This window comes from Protopterus annectens, chromosome 3.part0, assembly GCF_019279795.1.
Source record: "Protopterus annectens isolate FY-2018-M chromosome 3.part0, PAN1.0, whole genome shotgun sequence".
In the NCBI taxonomy this organism is placed as follows: domain Eukaryota; kingdom Metazoa; phylum Chordata; order Ceratodontiformes; family Protopteridae; genus Protopterus; species Protopterus annectens.
This window is the reverse complement of record NC_056731.1, coordinates 666,957,934-666,983,281: the sequence shown is the minus strand read 5'-3', so window position 1 is coordinate 666,983,281 and position 25,348 is coordinate 666,957,934. Positions and strand designations below refer to the sequence as shown.

General features: G+C 38.0%; 1 protein-coding gene across 1 annotated transcript in view; it reads left to right on the top strand.

Moving 5' to 3' along the window:
• Positions 1-25,348, top strand: part of PTPN3 (protein tyrosine phosphatase non-receptor type 3) — a 2,272,168-nt gene that overhangs the window by 646,385 nt on the left and 1,600,435 nt on the right. The window contains exon 6 of the mRNA XM_044065075.1: positions 22,238-22,316. Coding sequence (XP_043921010.1) covers positions 22,238-22,316 — 79 coding nt within the window. The remainder of the gene's footprint in view (positions 1-22,237; positions 22,317-25,348) is intronic.

Sequence of the window (25,348 nt, the reverse complement as noted above, 5' to 3'; positions counted from 1 at the left end):
TTTGGTAGGCAAGAACCTTCAGAAAGGTGTTGAGCTGAGAAAGATCCAGAATAGGCCTCCAAGTGCCTTCTTTCCTTAGAACCAGAAACATTCTGGAATAAAACCCTTTCCCCCTTTGAGGGGCAGAAACTGCTTGGATGGTGCCTTGAGACAAAAGGCTGTGAAGTACATCCGGAAAAAAGAGCAGCTGTTTCTGAGGACGTTGAGGAATGCCCAAAAAAGGAGGAAGGGTTTTCCACACCATGAAAATACTCCTGATGAATGATGAACCGAACCCAAGAATCCTTAGTGATCCATAACCAATTGCAAAGAGACAGGGAAAGATGAAGAGATAAAGGAGCCTGACTTAGGAGGGAGGGAAGAAGGGAGACATAACCTGGCTTGAATGGAAAAGGAGGCTTCCAAGTAATGGGAGTCTGAGTAGACTTAGCAGGAGGAGCACTTCTAAAATATTTTTTACCTTTTGGAGGAGGGTGAGACTGTTTACGACAAAGGCAGGCTTGGAAGGATAATTCCTCTGAAACTTAGTAACAGGAGAAATAAAAATGTTTCAGTTCCTGCAAGGCCTTACCCTTCTCCTGCAGTGACTTAAAAAGCTCAACAGCTGCCAAACTAAAGAGCATTTTATTGTCAAGAGGAGCATCCATCAATTCAGCCTTAATATCATTAGGCAAAGGTTGGAGTTGAAGCTAAGAATAATGTCTTGACACAGAACCAAAGGCTGCAGCTCTAGAAGAAGCATCAGCTGTATCATTACTACATATAATAGAATGACAGTCTACTTGAGAAGAGGATCCCAACAAAGACTGGGCCAAAGCCTTCCCCTCATAATCAGGAAGGTCAGAAATAACCAGATAAACCCAAGAGAAGAGCGAAAACATACCTGGCTATTTTGCCTAGCCTTTCCATGGCTTTCTTACTATTCTTGTCAGAAGGAAGTAATTTAGTGGAAGGCAACAATTTAGAAGGTTTTTCAGAAGAAAGAGACAACAGAGGGTTCAGTAGAAGGACATTTGTAAAGAAGCTTACAGTCATCAGGCACTTTATAAAATCTATCAGGTTTCTTTGGTGTTGGAGGCTGGGAATCAGCAGCATGAGAAGCTGCTGAAGAAAAGTGTCTTAACAGGGCAACTAAGGCTGGAAAGACAGCAGAGGGGTTATGAGATTCCATCTGGAGGAGTTCATAATACCACCTGTGGACATCAGAAACCTGGGTACAGTCCCATTTAAAGAATTCCATCAAACGAGAGATAGCATCACCAAAAGAAAGTTCCTCAAAGGGAAAATCTGGACTAATAGAGTCCTCCTCCTCAGAACCATAATCTAATGGAGAGAGAATCTAAGACGAATAAGCCAAAGACTCTTCTCCAGAGTCCATCTCCTCATCAGAGGAGTTCTGCTCCCAAGGCTTCTTAAGAGGATTAGATAACTAAGGGTATGCGGGGGGGGGCAGGATGAGAAAATCCCAGGGCTGGGGGCTTCAAGGCCAGGAGTGCATTAAATAATCCTTGCGTGAAATCCTGACATTCATGCTGAGGATCCTTAGGTGCAGAGACAATGTTTTGTTTTCTGCCTCTTTTTGAAAGGGATGTCAGCCATAGAGGTTCAGACCCTTGCCAACAGTCAACATTGTGGGAATCTCCTCCCTAACAAGAATCTGTGGAACACCCCTCGGTCCTTCAGATATAAGCTGCAGTTCCTCATCAGCATCCATAACAGATGTCCACAGAGCTTCCAGGGACGTGCAAGATGCCATATCCATGCTGGCCACCGAAGTGGTCACTGCAGAGGAATCTGATGGAATAACTGGATGATCCTCCCAGCTTTCACCGCTCTTTCTCATGAGATGTCTGGGGAGGTGGTACAGCAGCCGAATGTGACCTTTTTTGGTCTTCTTGGCAGATGGTTAATGCTTGGGCCAGGACAGGTCTACATTGGTTCTTTAAGTGGATAGACAAGGAAGAGAGACTACTAAAAAGAGTGTTGAGGACAAATGGTTGACAAATCAGGCGTGAAGTGTGGTCATGAGAAGCACCAAGCAAAAAATATAGTTGTGTAAAATCTTACCATGACTGAAGATGTTCTCTTCACTGTTGCAGTATTCATTAAAGAAGGGGATGTCCCGCTCTGGCAGCCTGTCACTTGGCCAGTATAAATAAGCTTAAAAGAGATCTTGTTTGTGCTGTGCGTCATATTTATGCTCCCTGCACAGAACGTAGGGCATAAAAGGGACATACGGACACAACTACTTAGAACAGAATTGAGCCAGAAGAGAACAGTCACCATAAGACAAAGGAGTCCATGCACATCTAGAAGGAAAAAATGCAGAATAAACAAGAAGAGATTGGAGGGAGGGAGCAAATACTGCAAAAGCCAAGAGAAGACATCTGTTAATGGTAATATTTTACCCAACTGTACTGCGCCCTTCTATATCTGAAATATTCATTAAAGAAGGGAGAGTAAAAAAGATCAAAAAACAGAATGGGAGGTGGAATGCTGAGAAGAGCCCTCAACAATCCCACTTAAAATGATTTCATCAAATTCAGTTCTGGCTGTAGAAACAATATCCAACTTATAATGCTTAGTAGAGGTATGCAATGAAGACCAAGTAGCAGCTTCAAGGATGGAATTTTATGTCCAATCCCTTAAAGAAGGTACCAGAAGAGGTAACAGCCCTAGTGGAATGGACACAGATATCCAGGAGGATATGGTTTGCTTAGAAACAGCCAAACCCAAAGACCTAGGGTGAAAGGAAACAAAAAGCTGATCAGACTTATGAATAGTTATAGTTTTAACTAAGTTGTACCTGAGCTGTCTGTGCAGATCCATGGTATGCAGAATCATCTCACTGAGAAGGGAAAAAGGAAGGGAGTAGTACTCACTAATTTAAGGGAAAATCATTTATCACCTTGGACATAAAAGAAGGATTAGTACAAAGGGACACTCTGTCCCTGTGAAAAAAACATAAAAGGAGGAGTGGCCATAAGGGTCTGGGGTTAAAAACCCTCAGAGCAGAAGTAAGAGCCAGCAACAAAACAGTGTGTCAGGTGCGATGTTGCAAAGAAGCATAATCTCAAGGCTCAAAAGGAGCCTGAGTCTGTTTTTCCAAAACAGAATGAAGGTCCCAAGGAGGAGGAATAGGGTTTTCTGGGAGGCTTAATATGCAGGACGCCTTTAAAAAATTGTTTGATCTCAAAATGAGAAGTCAAAAGAGGAGTCAAGGGCAGACAAGCAGAAATGGCTGACAAGTGGGCCTTCACAGAAGAATAAGCAAAGCCAGACTGGAGCAACTCACGTAAATAAGGAAAGATCAGAGGGACCTCCCCCTGAAAAAGGGTCCTGGTTGTGAGCATGGCACCAGACTGAAAATCTTTTCCATTTGGACATAAGATTTTCTGGTTGAGGGTTTCCTTGCCTTCTGTAAAACCCTGAGCACATGCTCAGAAAGGAGGTGCTTGAAGGGGATCAGAAACCTATCACCCACAATGTCAGTTGGTGAGTGGACAATTGGGGATGGATGAGACACCCCCTTATCCTGTGTGAGGATATCCAACCGGTGAGGTTAACTTGTGATTATTCCCCCTGGCCAAATGCATTAAGAGGGGGAACCAGTGCTGTCTCTGCCAAAAAGGAGTCATTAGCAATATTTTTGGGGAGTCCAGCTGAATCTTCTGCAGGACTTTTGGAAGTTAAGGAAGAGAAGGGAAATCATAAAGAAAACTCCACTTCGAAGGAAAGGAAAGACCATTTATCTTCCAGGCCAGATGGCATGGCACTCTGGAACAGAAGAGAGGAAGCTGCCTGTTCAGAGGGGAGTCAGATCTACCTGAGGAACACCCCACCAATGGACAATTTCCAGAAACACGTCTTTTTGAAGCATCCTTTTGTGAGCCTGCATTTTGCACCTGCTCAGAGAGTCTGCCACATGATTGTACTCTGAAGGAATGTATAATGCCTGAAGAGTTAACCGATAACTGAGAGCCACATCCCAAGCCTGTACTGTCATCCTGCAGAGGAGTAAGATTTTGTGCGCCACTGCTTGTTGACATACCGCATGTAGTGTTGTATGTGTACACCTTCAAGGGGCCTGGAGAGAACATGCAGTGAAAAGCCTGAAGGGTCAGAATCAGAGCCCTCATCTCTTTGATGTTGATATGATCTGACTTCTGATGAGGAGGCCAAAGACCCTGACGTTTCAGGTGACCAAGAGATGCCCCCCACCCCATGTCTGAGGCATTGGTCTACACCTCCCAAGAAAGAACTGGAGGCTGAAAGGGCAGGTCTGGGTTGAAAACGAACTGTCAAATACTCCACACAAATTCCTTCTTGAGACAGGGAAGGAGAGGTACACTGAAATTCAAAGGGTGGCAATGCTGCAGCCAAACTGACATATGAGGTACCACTGATTCTTCCACATATGCAGTCTGGCAAGATGAAGCATCGGAATAGAAGGGGCCATGAATCCCAGGGCCCGAAGAAACTCCCTGGCTGTCATGGCAGTCGGAGGAAGAAGAGACTGAAAGAAGGCCGTCAATGACAATATCTTTGGAGGTGGAAGAGAAAGCAACATTGGCACCATCTCAATCCTGCATCCCAGATGCACATGATCCTGAGAGGGAGTCAGGACAGACCTTTGAAAAGTTGATAGTAAACCCCAGACTTTGAAGAAGAGAGATGGTGAATGACAGATCCTGCAACAATTGATTGGGAGAAGGTGTCTGAAGCAAAGGTCATCTAGATGAGGAAAAATCTGAATGGCTTGAAGCATTTAGAAGGCAATCACAGGAGCTAGGCATTTTGTGAATACCCTTGGGCCAGTAGAGAGGCCAAAGGGCAAAGCAAAGAACTGAAAATGAGAGGAAGACCTAGATAAATGTAAAGACTTCCTGAAAAGAGGGTGAATAGCGATATGAAGGCAAGCATCTTTCAGATCATGAACAACAGAAAAGCCTGGGGAAATAAAAGAGAAAACAGAGTTTGAAAAGTAAGCATACAAAAAGAAGGGATCTCGAGAAAGGCATTGAGCTGGAAGAGATCCAAAGCAGGTCTACAAGTGCCCTCCTTTTGGGGAACTAGGAATATCCTAAAATAAAAAAACCTTCTTACTTGGGAAGTGGGGACAGGTTGAATGGTCCTTTAGTTGAACAGGGACCCTAGAACATCCAGGAAATGAGGAAGTTGCTGTAGAGGAGGTTGAGGAATCCCAGGAAAAAGGAGTTAGAGATTTCCATATCATGACATAACCCTGACGGATAATGGAGAGAATCCATCAAAAAGAAAAAAAGCCAGCACAGCAGTGGTGTGAGAATAATCATTTAATAAATATGACAAAAAAACAGACTGGTTTCGGCAATCCAAACTATGCCTTCCTCAGTGTGAAAAATAACTACAAATAGCCATATTATATAGGAATGGTAAAAACAACATCACAACATGATTGGCTGGTCACAATGGCTCATTGAGTCCTGGTGGAAATAATCTACCTAATCTAATTATCCGTCTTATTTCTTTCTGATTAAGAGTAGTAATAATGATTTATCTCAAATTAGGCTGATTACCACTTATGGACACAAATACCCATATGTTTTGTGAGGTGGTCCAGCGCAATTGGAATATTCTTATGTCGGATGATAGAGATGGCAATTTGCTTCATGATAGATATTTCTTTGGTTATAGGAAGGGTAAAACCTTAGGCTCCTATTTGAATCATTACAAACACGGGTTGGATAATCCTCCATCACCCAAACAGGCAACCCTTACAGGGGGATATCTCCATGGGTGATTTCCATGTGGACATTGCGTCCATTGTGTCAGGATGAACAAAACCAAATGTTTTAGTAGCCATAACATGGGCAAGGTTTTTGATATTAGATTTTTTGCAAATTGCATTACTGATTGGGTTATCTATCTATCTGCCTGCTCGTGTTCGGCTTTTTATGTGGGCCAGACGTCCAGACCAGTTAAATATCGCATTGGTGAATATTTGAGTGATATTAAACATAAATAAAATCACCAATGCCCTTTATAAACATGTTTAGATGCATTCATCTGCCTCTTTTAGATTTACTATTGACATTATTAGGGGTAAATTACTATTATTGACATTATTAGGGGTAATAGAGGTAACCAGATTGGCTGGCATACTATTCTTAATCAAAAAGATAAAAGATGGCTAATTAGATTAGGTGGATTATTTCCACCAGGACTCGATGAGCAATTGCGACCAGCCAATCATGTTGTGATGTTGCCTTTATTATTCCTATATAATATGTCCTATATAATATGGCTATTTGTAGTTATTTTTCACACTGAGGAAGGCATAGTTTGGATTGCCAAAACTGGTCTGTTTTTTTGCCATATTTATTAAATGATTATTCTCACACCACTACTGTTCTGGCTTTTTTCTTTTGATGGAGACGTATAGCCATGTACTGCTGTACTTGCAGGAAAGTGTTTTTTTGCATGGATAATAGAGAGAACGCAAGAGTCTGAAGTGATGAGACCCCAATTTAGAAGACAAAGGAAGAGCTGAAGGAACAAAGGAACCTGGATTAAATGGGGGGAGGGGGGGCAAATTGTCAAAGAGAAGCAGGCCATACCTCTCAATTGTATCTCATTATGAGGAAAGTGCCTCATTTGGGGTCATAAAAAGTTCGTGTTTCTCAAAGTTCCACATTGAAACGGTCTGTCACACATTCAGTGTTAGGAATTTTAACTGATATCCATGGTAAATAGAAATGAATCATATTAATTTATTTAAAGATCCTTTTTATAAGTAAAGCCAGCATATTTTGACCATCCTAAGACCTTCCTGGTTGAAGTTGTTAGTAAGCTGTTAGAATGTGTTCCACATTTTGCCCATTTTTTCCACATTGAGGTCTAGTTCATTTTGGACATGGAAGGTTGAGAGCTATGATAAAGGTGGTTTCTGGACTACAGAAATCTGAGAAGCCATAGCAGAGGGGGGCCCACTTCCCACCCTTCCTAACCCTAGAGGCCTGGCAGGGTTGCCTGCAAACAAAAGCAGACCTATAAGGATAATTCCTGTGGAACTTATTGATAGAATAGAGAAGAAATATGTTTAAGGTCTTGCAAGGCTTTGACTTTCTCTTGAAGAGGCTTAAGTCAGCAGCAGCAGTCCCAAAAAAAGATGAGCATTATCCAAAGGAGCATCCAACAACTTGGCCTTAATGTCCTCAAGAAGAGACTGGAGACAGAGCCAAGAATAACACCTCTCGACGGACCCAAAAGCCGTAGCTGCACTTAATAGAGTGCCGAGCCACTTGAGAAGCAGAACCTAAAAAAGATAAGACAGAGGACTTGCCATCAGAATCGGGGAGGGCAGAGATAACCTGACAAACCTGAGCAATCAAGGCCAGAGCATATCTGCTTATACAGGTGTGGTAATTAATAGCCCTAAAGGTCAAAGTAGAAGCAGTGTAAACTTTATTGCCAGTCTTCTCCATTGCCCTGCTGTCCTTATCAGAAGGCAAAAGTTTAGAAAGTTTATCAGAAGAGATGACACCACAGAAGGATCAGCAGAAGGACATTTAAAGAAAAATAGACAAGCCTCAGGAACCTTCTAGAACCTATCAGGTTTCTTAGGAGCAGGAGGCTGAGAATCACGGACTTGGAAGCAGTAATGAAAGTATGTAACAAGCCAGCCAACACAAGAGGAATGGTTTAGGAGTATCCACCTGAAGCAACTCATAATATCGTCTGTGAGTATTAGACACTTGAGAAGAATCCCACTTAAAGAATTCCATCATCCTAGCAATTGTGCCCCCCAAAGAACAATTCCATGAAAGAAGACTCTGGGTTAACAGACTCCTCTTCAGCAGAACCAAAAGTGAAGGCATCAGCAAAGAATAGGACAAAGACCTCTCACCAGACAAAGGAATTCTCATCAGAGGAATCTGGTTCCCTAAACCATTTAGAAGGGGAAGATGTCCACGGAGGAGGAGCAGGCCATTAAGGCAGGAAACAAGCCCTGAGTAAACTCTTGCCATTCCCTTTGAGGATCCATAGGGCAGACCAAAATATGCTTCAGTTTTTGTCTTTTATTAGAAGTGACATTAGACCTAACGAATACTGGCGGTTCCCGATCCTTGGTGAGATTCAAGAAGAGAACCCAGAACACTTCTGGAACCCTCCGAGATAATCAGCCAAGGTTCCTCTTCAATGTTTGGAGCAGAAGCCTGCAAATCCTCAGAGGATGTGGGGAAAAGACAGATCTGTGCCTGCCTATGGCAAGGTTGTGGCAGAGGAATCCACTGTAAACGCTGAATGACCTACAGAGCTATTACTTGGTTCTAGAGAGACTTTCAGTGTAGGCTGGACAGTTAAAGAATCCAGCCAAGACTAATTGGCATTCTTACCTAGTGGGAGTATCTTGGGGTTAAAGAATTCTGCCATGGTACGCTGGGCTATCTCTCTAAGCCATTGCTTTTCAAGATAAATGGCCAGGGAAGGGTAACTGCTTTTGAGTGTCTTAGGCACAAATGCCTTGCATATTCTACAAGAGGTATGGTCATGGGAAGCACCTAAACAAAAAAGACACTGTTTGTGACGATCCTTATGGGGAATCTGCATCCCACACTGACATTTTCCCTTCTTGGATGACATGAACTCGCAATAGTGAAATACAAGACCAAGAAAGAAAAAATAAAAAAAATACATAACCCCAACAGGGCACTTATCTCAAGTTGCTAGATATTCAGTACAGCAACAAAGTGTTCAAACCAACTGTCAGAAATGGTATTCAAACTGGTGGCAAAGAAGTTCTAGGAAGCATCTTTATACTGGCCGAGCTATGGGCTGCCCAGGGCAGGACATCCCTTTAATGAATACTGCAACAGTGATATAGAAGGATATCAAACACTACTTGTAACGGTCCTTGTGGGGAATCTATTGCCCATATTGAACAATTTTCCTTTTACTGGATGACATGTAATCTCACGACATAAAGAAAAAAGACAAGATAAGAAGAAAATCCCCAATAGGGCAGTTATCTGAAAACAGCTTGGTAACCAGCAGATGAATGAGCACTCAGACCAACAATTGAAGTTGGTGTTCAGACTGGTGGCAAAGAAGGTCTGAGGTACGTATGTCCTTACGTCACCTTTATGCCCTACTCCGTGAGCAGGGAGCATACGTGTGACTTATGACATCCTAAAAAACTTAAGGCTTTGGTATACTGGCCGGACATAAGGCTACCTTTGGCAGAGATCCCTTTAGTAAGGAATACTGCAACAGTGATATGGAGGGACATCTTTCCATAACAGTAGATGTCATACTTTTCACTGTTTAATTATTCTATCCTTTCCTTCCTTCCCCTTTTAACTGTTGAATTATTCCATCCCTTTCTTCTTATTCCTCCTTTGTTGTATTTTCTTAGCCTTTGGCTGAGGGGGTTATTCTTTCTTCCCTTTGTGGATGCACATGTTCTTTCCTTTCTGTTCCTCTTGGTTGCTGTGGTTCACCTGGGGCATTTCATTTCTGAGGATTAGGCACTCGTTCAATTACTTTTGTACCTTGCATCCAGGATGTAGCACATGCACCTGACGTGGTGACTGGAAAGGTCTAAGGATTTGTTATGCTGGCCAGGACATATGGCTGTCCTTGGTAGGGTATCCCTTTAGTAAGGAATACTGCAACAGTTAAAAGTTGGATATCTACTGTAATGGTGACTTCTTACAGAACTGCATTTTCCTTGATTAATAGCTTATTTTTTAATGGTGAAGAGTAATTTGTATTTAGGATTTTATATGTAAGGGTGTTAGAAATTCTGCTGTAGCTTCTATGCTGAGCCATCTTACATTCTGTATTGTAGTGTGGTGGTCCTGCTTATTTTTGGCCAGAATGACATAGTAGATTATTTTGTTTCTAGTAGTATTATTTCAAAGTTTTTTGCAAGCAATGGAGGACCATATTCAGTTCTAGCGATAAGAATCTTGATGACTATAGCATGACTAAATGTCTGTTGTAAGTAAGTTTGGACAGAAACTGCAGCCTTTAGTTGACCTGGGTTTCAACATGAGTGGTAAAGGAAAGAGACTGAAAGAATAGTGAATGCCTAGGTATCTTTATGTCAAGGTCTTAGGAAGTAAGGTATACTCCGGTTCAGTTAGAGATGGGCGAGTCTTGCTGTAACTTTTGTCTTGTACTAAGCAGCATCATTGTAGTCTTTAGGATATTGACTATTAATTTGTTTTTAGCAAGGCAGTTGCAGACTAGTTCAGAATCCTCCTGCAGTTTCTGGCTAATTTCAAGGGCTATTTTGCCTTGCCTGGTAAATACCACATCGTCAGTATACAAGATGCAGTCAGGGGTTGGAACATTCCAGATAAGGATATTAATGAACAAAGACAATAAAAGTGGTCCAAGAACTGACCCTTGTGGTACACCACAGGTGATATTTCCAGGTACTGAGCTGCTATCAGAACCATAAATTAAAAAGGATCTATTGGCTAAATAGTCTTTGAACCACATTACTACCTCTGTGGAAAAGTCATTACTTGCAAGTTTGTCAGAGCAGAACATGATTTTTAGTCTAAAAGGCTTTCTTCATGTCAAGGAATGTAGCTTCTGTCATTAGTCCTAGATCCATGTGGTTGAGAATGCGATCAGTGAGTTTACAGAGTGCTTTTAATCTACTATAATTTGGGCAAAAAATATGCTACCTGTTTTATAATAAATCATAATTGTAACCAAAAAATTGTAACACTGTGTGTGGTTTCTGCTCACTAATTTGTTACTAGGCACCATATTGATTACCATGTGGTCACCTGCAGTTTCTTTACTTTTGTTTTTTAGTACTTCTAGCTCTTGTTTTCACCTCAGTGTAGTTGAGTGTGACCTTTTTATGACCTCAAGGACTTTAGTATACCAGAAATGTTTCTGTAAGTTCTTGCAAATTCATAGTATTACTTCTTTAATAATTCCTATCCAACTTAGCCTTTGCTGCTTCTTTCTTTTTACTTTTAGTGTTTCCCAGCATCAGTGTCTTCTCTAGTAAATCTTTAGTTTGAATTATGTAGCCCAGTCATTTGAGTTTGATTTGCTGTCAGTCCTTCAAGTGAAGAGTCGGCTTTGTTTTACTCTACTGCCCCTCTCCCCGGATGTACATTAGCAAGCACTGCCCAAATGCCACACTTTAGTCATGAATAAACATTTTCAGGTGTTTCTCAGCCGCATGAGTATTCATCCGGATAAGCAAGCAGATACTGCGGACTTGTTAATCCACTAAACAGAGAGAGGGCAAATTAAGTATTTATAGTAGTAATTTGAGAATAAATGCAAAGGGGAAGTTCATGCAGCTGTGGGTCTGCATAATAAGGGGATGTATGGGGTGTCCAAATGGTAATATTGAACCATCTGTGCATGTTTTGTTACATCCATGGTCTGCCTTTCTTTCAGTTTTTATTGTGTGTGGTGTTCAATCCATAAAATTACTGGTTTCATTGGCTTTGGGTTTCTTTTCATGTGAAGTGGTTTCAACAATGTTTCATGACATGAATCCAGGAAAATGTTATGTTGTACTGTTAGTATCGTTTCATACACTTATGTGAATTATGTTGCACTACTCTGGTGCAACATACTTGGTTCCATCAAATCAATATTACATTACAGCTTAAGTATGTAAAATAATACCGCTAACACTCCTAAAGTATCCATCCAGCAAATGGACAAACGTTGCAAAAGATAAAACTGTAGGATACACCACGAGAAGTCCAATTGAAGAAAAAATTCTGCTTTATTCCAACGTAAAACAAAGAAATAAGATGAGCGCTTTCGCATGCACTATGCACGCTTCATCAGATCTATTTAAAATGTGTTAGTTCTTATCTTTATATAGTATACACTAATCATTAAAATATCTCAATTAGCAAACTGATATCTAATTGAAGGTGTTACCATCAAAGTGTCCCAGTGCATTTGGCAAGTTCATCTTCTTCTCAATGAGAGTATATCATATTTCAAACACATTAAATCAATTATAAGCGACCTATCTATAAAGTACATTTTTGATATATCAAATTCACAAAGCTAACATTCTCAACTTTTGTTAAAAATATAGATCAGCGCTGTATTAAACCAGCAACAATGTTTGCAAGTATTCACAAAACAATGTGTCATGCTTGCTGCTGCCGCTATAGAAATAGCGTAACAAAGTTGTTACTAGTAATCACTGAATGCATATACATCATACAATGTCCAAATACATTCAACAGAATTGTCTTCTTAATACTAAAAATATACGGTGTTACAATTGTTTTGACGTCAATTGAAAAACCAACATATCTATATACAGCATTCCTAATGTCTCATAACACATATAGATTATTAAATATATCTGAGATTCTCAACTTGTTTGTGGAAATGTGAATCCACGCTATGTTTAATCTACAACAGCAATTTCAGGTACTTCTAGCGCGAAGTATCGTACTTGCTGCTGTCGCTGTGGAAATGGCGTAACTGAGTTAGTACGAACTATTTTCTAAATATATGTAAACAGTGTGCAATGGTTTGTAACCAAAAAATTTTATAGAAATGGAATATTAAACACCTAATAACTGAACTGAGGTTCAGTAAAAAGACTTTACCTGAATGCTGTGACTCAAATTAACTTCAACAACATAATTAAATTTATTATTATAGAATCATATTTCATCAGTTGAATTTAAAGCATCATATTGCATTAATCAGGTTATAGCTTATTGTCGCTGGAATTGTCCAATATATCAGATGTCTAATCACCAGTTAGAAGCTGCATCACTATAAAAAACATTCAATGTAATTTATGGATAGATACATGCCTATCAAAAATACATATAAAATAAAAAATGTATATAAAATGTATATAAAAACTAGTTAAAAAAGAAATTAATTAATGAATTAATTCAATTAATCAATATGCCATGCTATTAGTAAGGCATCAAATCTATCAGATGTATGTCGTATTGATGGTTGTATTTTAGGTTCCACATCTGTGACAGAATTTTGAACAAAACTCATGTCAAAAGCTGGCCCATCCCATAAATATCTTTTACGCAAAAAATCTTTCGCAATACATAAAATATACAACATGACTCAATCTAACATGAAAACATTTATTTTGATTGTGCATCTAATGCTATTATATATTAAAGCTATGATAAAATTGGTGTAGTGATATAGTGGGATAAAAGTGACTAATATGATTCTTATATGAATGTTATATTTTATATTTAATGTGTAACTTATAAAATATGCTTCTGTTGTGTAATCCATGGTTTACATATGCATGGTGTACTGACACTATGTGTTATCTGCTGACAACACTTCTATTTTAAAACCTCCAAAATTATATGTATGTACACCATATCATTCCTATGATAAGACTTCATCTTTGCTCCAAAACAGGTTTCAAGGAAATATAATTATTAATACCTGGTGCTTTATGTGCACCAAATCTGAATATCCAGTCTAACTCTAATTTAGCTAAATGGTTATTATTATCTCCCATCCTTAGGTTTATTTTAACTGTTTGTAAGACCCTAAACTTAAATTCATGTGTGGGGTTCAGATTAATATGCCTAGCCAGGGCATTTCATTTTTCTTACGAATGTCGTAGATATGATTGTATATACGTTCTTTGAGTTTCCTTTTTGTGAGCCCAATGTAAAAGGCTTCACAGGCTGTACAATTAGCCATATAAATCAAATTCATCGTATCACAATCAGTATACCCTCTGGGTTTGAATTCAGAGAAGCCATCTGGATGTTGGTAATACTGTGAAGTTGTTATATACTTACACATATTACATTTCATGCATGGAAACGTGCCACATGCTGAATGCCTCTTATCTGGTCTTACATTCATATTATTGGAGTCTATAGAGAAAATAGCTTTTAGATTATCACATGTGCGAAATATAAAGGAAGGTGTGTTGCCAACCAAAATTTGTATGTCCTCTGCCATAGTCAGCACATTCCAATGCTTAGTTATTATTTTCCTAATATCAGCGTTGTCATTGGTGTATTTCATCATATATCTGATCCTATTGTTGTTGTGCCTCCATCCATTATATCTATTATTGGTTGACTGTTGTCTATTTTCTTCAACATCACCTAAAATCAACCTATTGATGTATGTTCCTAATGATGTACAAAGGATATCATTCCTTACTTCCTTCACTAGTTTTGGACAATATCCCCTCTCTATGAAAAGTTGTTCCATGGCACCTGCTTCTTCCTGTAATATAGATTGGTCCTTACATATTCTTGTTAATCTAGAAAATTGACCCTTTACTACCCCTGCAAATACATGTCTTGGGTGCATGCTGCTATAATCTACCATTGTGTTCTTCCAACATTTTTTTCTATAAAGTTTAGATGTCAAGCCACCCTCAGCATTAAAATATAAATTGACATCTAAAAAATTAATGTCTTCTCTTGAATGATCCAGGGTAAATCTAAGGAACTCTGTGGTGGATTCTAGATAGTTCACGAATTCCTGTAGTTCTATGACTGTTCCTGCCCATATCAAAACCACATCATCCACAAACCTCCTATAAAGTCGTATTTTGTTCATCCAATTGCTGTTGAATAAATATTCTTGTTCCCAAAAATATAAGACCAAATTGGCGTAAGTATTTGCACATATCACTACACCAATTTTATCATAGCTTTAATATATAATAGCATTAGATGCACAATCAAAATAAATGTTTTCATGTTAGATTGAGTCATGTTGTATATTTTATGTATTGCGAAAGATTTTTTGCATAAAAGATATTTATGGGATGGGCCAGCTTTTGACATGAGTTTTGTTCAAAATTCTGTCACAAATGTGGAACCTAAAATACAACCATCAATAAGACATACATCTGATAGATTTGATGCCTTACTAATAGCATGGCATATTGATTAATTGAATTAATTAATTAATTTATTTTTTAACTAGTTTTTATATACATTTTATATACATTTTTTATTTTATATGTATTTTTGATAGGCATGTATCTATCCATAAATTACATTGAATGTTTTTTATAGTGATGCAGCTTCTAACTGGTGATTAGACATCTGATATACTGGACAATTCCAGCGACAATAAGCTATAACCTGATTAATGCAATATGATGCTTTAAATTCAACTGATGAAATATGATTCTATAATAATAAATTTAATTATGTTGTTGAAGTTAATTTGAGTCACAGCATTCTGGTAAAGTCTTTTTATTGAACCTCAGTTCAGTTATTAGGGGCTTAATATTCCTTTTCTGTAATTTCTGGTTACGAACCATTGTGTACTGTTTATTTATATTTAGAAAATGTTTGTACCAATTCAGTCACGCTATTTCCATAGCGATAGCAGCAAGTACGATACTTCGCGCTGGAAATACTTGAAATTGCAGTTATAGGTTTAACACAGCGTGGATCCACATTTTTATAAATAAGCTGAGAATCTCAGATATATTTAATAATTTTTATGTGTTATGAGATATCAGGAATGCTGCTTATAGATATGTTGGTTTTTCAATTGATGATATAACAATTGAAACACCGTATATATTTTCAGTATTAAGAAGTAATTCTGTTGAATGTATTTGGACATTGTACGATGCATATATACTTAGTGATTACTTGTAACAACTTGGTTACGCTATTTTTATAGCGGTAGCAGCAAGCATGACACGTTATTTTATTTAAAAATACTTGCAAACGCTGTTGCTGGTTCAGCATAGCGCTGATTTATATTCTTAACAAAAGTTGAGAATGTTAGCTTTGTTAAATTGATATATCAAAAATGTCTTTATAGATAGGTCACTTACAATTGATTTGAGGTATTTGAAATATGATATACTCTCAATGAGAAGAAGATGAATTTGTTAAAAGCACTGGGACACTTTAAAATTTAATTGATGGTAATACCTTCAATTAGATATCAGTTTGCTGATTGAGATATTTTAATGATTAGTGTATACTATATAAAGGTAAGAACTAACACATTTTAAATAGATCTGATGAAGCGTGCATGGTGCACGCGAAAGCGCTCATCCTTATTTCTTTGTTGTTCGTTGGAATAAAGCAGAATTTTTTCTTCAATTGGACTTCTCGTGGTGTATCCTACAGTTTTATCTTTTGCATAATTACAGCTTAAGTACAAAAATTGCATATGCTGTATTACTTGCTACATACTGAATCATTGTACTGGAAATATTGCACAGTGCTGCTAGATTTTAAAATATGCCTGAAAAAATGTTCTTTACTAGCACTTATCTATTTACCAGTTGTCTCGCACCTTGCTCTCAACCCAAGTTCCGGACCAAAATGTGTAACACAAACAAAATCTCGTACGTAAAACTGGAAATGCAAAAAAAATTGAGTTCAGTATATGCACGGCCGTATAGGTCATTATGGGCTTGCACTTCACTGAAGTACAAGTTAGGGTACAAATTTGCTTTCAAAATCTTTCATCAGTTACAAGGAAACTGCTGTGGGGGCACACTTTGCCCCTGCATATGCTAATTTATTTATGGCATTATTTGAAAGAGAATATATTTATAAACAGGAGTTTTATAAGAAATGTGTTTCATATTATTTTAGATATATTGATGATTTGATTTTGTCAGGATGGCATGGAGAAAATTGATTTTTTAAAGGATTTACATAATGTTTATAATTTGTCATTTGATGGATTACAGTTTGGTAATGAGATTAGTTTTTTAGATGTATATTTAACTGGTGCAAATAATGGACAAATTCATACATTTGTACATCGAAAATTTGCTGATGGGGACAATTTTTATATGGCACTAGTTGCCATCCAATACATTTAATTCATTCCTTACCTTATGGGGAATGTTTACATCTGTACAGGATATGCAATAATTATGAAGATTTGGGTAAGGAAGTTATACGTACTGCACATATGTTTTTACAGAGAGGTTATTATTTGAGCATCATTTATGAAGCTCTAGAAAAAATTTGCGTTCATAAAAATACCTCTAATCAGAATTATATAAACAGGTTTTGAAAGGAAAAGAGTGGAAGTTCCTGAAAAAGTATAACACGTTATGACTTATAATGTTCTGAGTGATAAAATATTTGAAGAGATTAAATATTTTTGGAAATTTTTGATTAAGGAAGAGAACTTTGATAGAATTTTATGTAACTATCCTGTTGTATCATATAAGAAGGGACTTTGGTATAGCTGACAGTTTATTGAATTCATATTTTGTTGCACCTGTAGTAAATTTAAGTCAAGATTTAAAGAATTTTGCAGCTGTGCCTTGTGGCAAGTGTAATATTTGTGATTATGTAGTCAGTAATTTTGATTATATAAATAATATTAGATTTCAAACTGGGGGGTATTCATGTATGACTGAAGGTATAATCTATGCTCTTTACTGTCCTTGTAACTTAATATTCTTGTAAGGAGGAGAGCTTTTTGAATACAACTACAGAACATGTACGTGATATAAAGAAACAAAAAATTGAAAGTTCTGTAGCCAGTCATTTAAAGAGTGTCATAATAGTGATCCAACATTTTTACAAGCAACCATTTTAGAGAAGGCTTTTATTAAATTAGGAGATAACACTTTAATAAAACAAAAATTGTTATTTAAGGAATCAGTTTTTATTTTAAAATATAATACTCTTGTTCAGTATGGATTGAATCTTGAAATTAATTGGAATTATTTAATTATTCTTAGTTTGCTTAATTGTTTGATTGTTTTGTTGGTATGTGTATTTAAGGGGATTGCTTTTTATATGTAATTTACTTCTTGAAGGCTGTGATAGCCGAGGCGCTAAGGTCTGGTGAATAAATTCTTTGGAACTGTTGCCCAGTGGTGGTTTCGTTTTTTTTTTCTTGGATGTGTGGCTGTTACAAATTTGCTTTTGCCTGTGAGGAGTGCAAGGCTTCTTAAAATGTGTTTGACAGGTTGACACATAGCAGTAGAATCTCAGAAAAGAAAAACTGCACACTGAACAACTGACTGAACTCTGCAGCAAGCAAAATTCTTCGATTAGATTTCATGATTCGGTGTATGCAGTGCAGTGCAGAAACCTCAGGCATACCTTTGAAATGCACATGCTTTACAAGAATATCCAAGATTCCTCCTCAAAATATGTGCTCTAATCCTCGCAAAACTTAAATGCTACCACATTCTGGTTGGACCCAAGAAACATCAGTTAGAAAGATCCTCACATAAGTTTTGTTTTACTGTGTTAACCTACTAGATGGCTTCACTAAGAGTTGATCTACATGAAAAAAATAATAACAAGTAATCTTTGCTAAGTAGTAATTTAAAGAGTTTGGTTTAAAGACATTATAATTTGTAAATTGATTCTTCTGGTTGCTACAACAGTAAATATGCTTACTGTGGCCTATCAGTACTGGTAGATTACAAAGTATGGGAAAGAATTTACAGTGGATTTGACTTGGGTACTTGTTTGAGTTGGAGCTGTAGCAAGGAAGTATGAGAGCCAAGGTGACTTGTATATTTTGTGCACCTTGGCCCTATCCCCAGTCCCACCCACTAACCTAATCCCCCAATGAAATATAACCGTAATTGTCTGCATCCACTACCACATTATAGATTTTGAGTAACTTGCTTAAAACTTTTGAATTTAAAAATAACTGCAACTACATAAGTTAACTGTAGGTGGTTTACGGTTAGGTTAAACAAATGGAAATTGTGGATACTATACTGACTTCCTTACTCTGGATTCTGACAGTGTAGCATACTGTACAGAATCATTGGTAAGGTGTGGCTAGGCCCAAAGCCATTAAAGCACTTGTGGAGCCCTCTCCAAGGTTTCAGATTAGCATTTATATTTTACTGTCAGAGACTGCAAAGTTATACTTTGGGTACTATGGGTGCCCGAATCCCACACTGCACTGAATATTTATGAGTAATGGAAAGCAATGTATGCATGATGCCATGGGAAAATCTGCATGGCATGTCAGTCATGCCACATTTACATACTCCATCACAGCCATTAAGCATGTCAATCACTCTAGTCATGCCCAATCCTTTGCAAAACGGCTGGGTGGCCAGTAGAGTAAAACAAAGTTGAACAGCTTAGACAGATTTGATCTTCTTGCAGCCAGTGGAATTCACAAATGTTTTCTCAGACAGCACAGTTCAAAAAAGCATTGATTTTCAAGCACACAGCCTCACTTATAGTGCAGCTGTCACAGATGTATGTTGTTACTGGGAAAGCCATGTCTTTCACTATATAGACCTTTGTTGACAATGTGATTGCCCTTTTAAAATCTTGTCCAGATTGCCATGACATCCTTTCTAGGAAACAAATGTGTTAATTTCATGGCTACAGTTGTCATCTTCAGATATCTTTGAGACCATAAAACAAAATCTGCAACTGCCTCCACTTCTTCCCCATACATAATCGATAAACAACATATTTTGTATGTTAAGCAACAAGCCATTTATTTGCATGCACAGCCCCAGTTATAAGTATGTCAAGATTTTCTGTTAAATGTTTCTAAACTGCACATGAGAGACTTCAATTGCACAGCTACTTCTGTGAGTTTTTCAAATGAGGACTCCACTTGTTACAGCGTTCTGCGTCTATGCAGATCATTTGTGATTTCACGTAATATTCCATCTCTTAATACTGTTTTGACCAAGTCTCATTCCTTTAAGTCATTGACAGAGGCATTTCTTATCTCCAAAACCCTTGATTTCTGGTGTAAAAAAACACATTTCTTATATGTGGTAGAGTTCCATTTGGTTTTCATTGCTTTTGTGGAATTTTTTTTCGTACTGCAAGTTTCTTTCACTTACTTTCTAAAAGAGAATTGAATAAATAGCTTGATGTTTTTCTTGCTTTGTAATATAAGCACGCATGACAAGCTCCTTTCTGGTTTTCAGAGGCTTCCATGCATCTTCATAAATGCTGAAAGGATAGGCAGACATTGGTTGGTAGTAGGGTCATTCACCTGATACAAACAATTGAAGAAGTAAAATGAGAATATTTATGCTGAATGTCTGTGTGTTTATTCTTACTGTTGGCCTGTATGTGTGGTATGTCTGACAGAACTGAATGTAGCAGACCAGCCAGCAAGACCAAAGCCAAAACACAAAAATATTTTATTAATGGACTAAACAAGTTTGCTTCCCCACTTCTGACATGAACTCTGCATGCAAATATTATGTACATAGACACACTGTTCACTTCATATCTTTACTCCAGGCTACATACCCATGCCTTTTCACATACCTTGTACTCCATTTTTACTGATTACATAAAGAAAGCATACTCGCATACACTGTATGTTACGCCCTCCTTATCTTGGCACCAACGTCTGGGGTGGTGTGTTGAGCCTGAGGTAACATCTATTATTCACATTTGTTTCAGGTTCAGAAACCCAGGTATAATCAGCACTCATTCATAGTTTAGTGTCTTTATCTAAGAAGAAGACTTGGATAAAAATTGGAAGTCAGTAACAGAAGCATGAATAGTGTATGCCACTGCTCAGTCAGCCTTAGGTTGTGGTTTAGTGCTGAAATTTTGCTGTTGGCCATGAAAGTGTATTGTTGCACTCTGTGACCTACCTTTTATCATCATCCCATGTGGTACATAAAGTCATGATTAGCATTTTCATCCTGTTGAATTTTTTCCTGTAAGATTTAGTAAATTCCAGCACTCATTAAATTAATTTTCCCTGAGTAAATGCCACTGAAAGTTAAAAATGATCTTTAACCTCAGTGATATCAACTCGAAAATGTTAAATGCATCCATAGACTTTAATGGACGCATATTGCACAGACGCAGAAAAGTGCCCATTAAAGTGTTTGGAAGAGACCTTGGTGGATGTCACTGATGGAAATTGTAACTTTATTTGGGCTGAGGTTTGAGTAAAAAGTTAAAGCTTTTTATTCAAAACACGGCCCAAATAAATATGAAATGATCAGTGCAGGATGCATCAGAGCAATTAACTCATTGTTTATGCAGTGCACTCAGTGTGACAATACACTTTCTTTTTTTTTTTTTCTCGTATGTTTGAGGCACAAAACCAAGCAGCAGAATTTGAAATTTAATGCATTTCATCAGAAATACTTAAGAAGATATCACAGGCAACCGTGTCATGATGTGACATACTTTTCTGGGTCACCACAGAAAGCCATCACTATTACTGCTACTACTACTGTTATGTAGGTAAAACTGGACTAGTTGATAGTCCCTCAAACTGTATCCCTTCCAGAAGTCACACTGTTAAAAGAGAAGAGAGAAAACTGAATAATACCTTAATGTGAAATCTCTGAGCAAAAATTATACATATTGTTGATGATTCACAGTTATTTAAAGAGCAAAGTGGCACCTCGTTTACAGGAGATACCCATACAAAAATAAAGGTATCCAGCGATGCTATGTTCATAGCTGCTTTAGATTGTACTTTATCTTTAAAGCTTTTATGTTTGAAATTTGATTTAAACATAATATAGTTTGACAGACAGTTCCACGTTTCTTTTCTGTCCTTTGAGAAAGCCTTCGTCAGTAGTCCAGGTAAGGGTCTTTTCAGGATTAACACTTCTTAGCCTGGGGTCTAAGAGGAGTAATCGTTTGAAATGATTTTGTGTTTGTGCAATTGCAAGACGACTATTTAGTGTCGCTGTGTGGATAATAAGATAGGAGGTAACAAGGTTGCCCAAGCTGTCAGTGGTAGTCAACTTTTTCTGTGTGTGTGACATTACTGCTCCTTGTGTTCAGAAAGAAAAAAAAATTACAGTTATAATTCAGTGTGGTTTATAAAATACCTTCATTATACGAAAAATAAAGAATGGTAGTTAAAATGGACCTGTGTTTTTGTGTATTACTATGCGTATGGATACAGCTTCCTGGCTTCTTTAGAAAGGAATCTGCTGTATTGGACAGCGAGGAAACTAAAACTAATGGAGTTTTTTCAAGAGAGGAAGGGTTGCAGCTTTGTGAATTATCTTTTTCATGCAAAGTATGAGTATAATGATAGATGTCTTTTGCAGTGGAGTTGGAGGAATTGGGACCATTAAATCACTGTTAAGTTGTGTGTGTGTTATATTTTTGTCTCAATTGAGAAGTGGATGATTCTAATAATAATAATAAAAAAAAAAGATTGTCGGATATGATAAACGTTTTTATGGAGTTATCTCCATGGCCCAATACTGTGCATAGTTTTTGTTTTTGGTGAAATATGTGTACCGTTAAAAAGATGAAATTTAATGTCTTTTTTTATATTAAAGGAGGATTTCCATGTTCTCTTCATTTTCGAGTGAGATTTTTTGTACCAGATCCCAACTTGCTGCAGCAGGAGCAGACAAGGTAAATATTAAGTTTGCAAATGAATCATTCTTCAATGTGTCTGATCCTCACAACAACGGATCTTCTGAATAAAAATGTGTTTTGCACCCGATGACAGCTGCTTCCATTGTTTAAAAATAACATGCAGAGGGCCATATTTATGTCATTCTCATTTCCAAGAAGTTATGATGCATGTTTTTTAACAAATGTCAGCAGTTGCATATTTAACATTTTCTGTTAATTATCTCTCCAATTAAATGCACTAAAACATGAGACTAGCAAAGGAACAAAGAATGAGATGGGAGGGAGATTGTCAATGTAATACATTTAGCATGCTGGCATTCCACAGTTATAATTTTACTGTAGTTATTTTAGACCTGTAGAATGGCATGTATGGTGATGATCGGATTTATGCCATGTTATTTGGGATTCCAAGTCTGTGTACTTACCATCAAATTCTACTACCTATAGATAAGTAAAGTATTTAGTTAGCATTCATGTTGAGTGTGCTATGTGGCTAGAGACTGGGGATGCTGTGTTTGTGTTCTTGTGGCTAGAGACTGGGGACACTGTGTTTTGTGTTCTTGTAGCTAGAGACTGTGGGGATGCTGTGTTTTGTGTTCTTGTGGCTAGAGACTGGGGACGCTATGTTTTGTGTTCTTGTGGCTAGAGACTGGGGACGCTGTGTTTTGTTTTCTTGTGGATAGAGACTGGGGATGCTGTGTTTTGTGTTCTTGTGGCTAGAGACTGGGGACGCTATGTTTTGTGCTCTTGTGGCTAGAGACTGGGGATGCTGTGTTTTGTGTTCTTGTGGCTAGAGACTGGGGACGCTATGTTTTGTGTTCTTGTGGCTAGAGACTGGGGACGCTGTGTTTTGTGTTCTTGTGGCTAGAGACTGGGGATGCTATGTTTTGTGTTCTTGTGGCTAGAGACTGGGAACGCTGTGTTTTGTGTTCTTGTGGCTAGAGACTGGGAACGCTGTGTTTTGTGTTCTTGTGGATAGAGACTGGGGGGCTGTGCTTTTGTGCTCTTGTGGCTAGAGACTGGGGACGCTGTGTTTGTGTTCTTGTGGATAGAGACTGGGGATGCTGTGAAAGAATACCTGTAGGGCATCTTGCAGTGTAGAAATAAGAGAGTGATTGCCATTTTGCATCACTGTGTATGTATGACAAGCTAGTCTGTAGTAGCTTCTGCTGGACTCTGCTCTGTGGCTAGCTGTGTGGTCAGTGGGCAGACAGGGTCTCACTGACTTTGGTAAAATCCAATGAAGAATGCTTATTCCACAGATATCAGAACATTTATTATTTTATTTATTTACCTTCACTTTCTTTACTTCTATTCACTGTTGAGGGGAGTGATGGTTAATCCTTGTAAGCAGCAGGCATACAGCAGCGAGCTAATCCTTGATGTAATGCCAATCCCTTCACGAGACACACACACACACACACACACACACACACACACACACACACACACACACACACACACACACACATACTACAGGCAGTTTAGGATGACTGCCCTTTTACCTACTAGCACTTTTCGAATATAGGAGGAAACTGGAGACCTCCGTGAAACCCACAGGGACAAAGGGAGGATTTGCATTCTCTACAAAGAAGGCACTCCAGCTAGGAATTGAACTAGAGAACGTAATGCAGTAAGGCTATAACACTAACCTTGTGTCACTCAGCTGTCCATTGCATAAAATGCTATCTTTTTTAATGATAGTAACATTGACATTAATTACTAAACATAAATTCACTAAATGTGAACAAGACAAAAGAGATAATTGTGGACTACAGGAAAAATCGCAAGGTACATTCTCCCCTCACCATCAATGGGAAACAATTGAAAGAGTGAGAAGCATGAAGTTTCTGGGAGTGCACATCGATGAGGACTTGTCTTGGAACACAAATACAAATGCCATAGTCAAGAAAGCACACCAGAGGCTGCACTTTTTAAGAAAGCTGAGGATAGCGAATCTCCCATCGGCAGTTCTCACTGCCTTCTACAGAGGTACAGTAGAAAGCATCCTGATGAACAACCTCGTAGTATGGTATGGAAGCTGCTTTATCTCTGAGCGCAAATCCTTCCATATAGTGGTGAAGACAGCCGAGAGGATCATTAAGACCACCTTACCACCTATCCATGACTTGTACTTATCCAGATGTCTCAGCAGGTCCAGAGGAATAATTAAAGACTGCACCCACCCTGCTTACAGACTGTTCCTGCATCTATCATCCAGAAAATGCATCTAAAACATACGTTGCAGAACTGTGAGATTCAGGAACAGCTTCTTCCCTAGTGTCATCATGCTGCTGAACTCTAATTACCACTACACTACAAGATGTCCAACTGGGTCAGTAGAAACTGTCTCAATTTGTGCAAGAACTTGGTTTACCAGTCTCACCTAATACTTAGTGCAATATTCACCATGAGTGTAACTTATAGGCCATCTAGGGCAGTAACAATGAAGTACAGTATCTCTTCTTTCAGTTCAATACATGAAAATTCATAAATTAACCATAGTGCAATAATCTAATGTTCACAGTGCGATACTCGATGTCTCTTTCTGTGCAAGGATCAATGCAATGTCTTAACCAAGTACCTGTGCAATACTAAAGTCTCATGCAAGTAAGTGTTCAGTTCAAAAAGTGTTAAAATGTGTTTCTAATTATGTGCAATATTAGTCTGTCTACCTGCATGTCTGTGATGTAATAGCTAGGTGTTACATTTGTAAATGTCTGTGAAAATAGTCTATATGTTGTTTGCACATTGAGTGTGGAGATACGGAATTTCGTTCAGTTTTTGCACTTGTGTGATTTCTGAATGACAATAAAGTTTACTTTGACATGAATGCTTATAAAAGGCACAGCCACTTTTAATTTTGTGTTGGGTATCTAAAGTTGTCATCATATTTACAAACCTCCAAGGAAAATAAATGTTGTCTCTTGGGTAATGAATTAACCAAATTTCATTATGCAGTCCAGATCACAATTTAGCTGATTTTGTTAGATAAGAAATAAAGTGGCATGAAACAACCATGAGCTTGA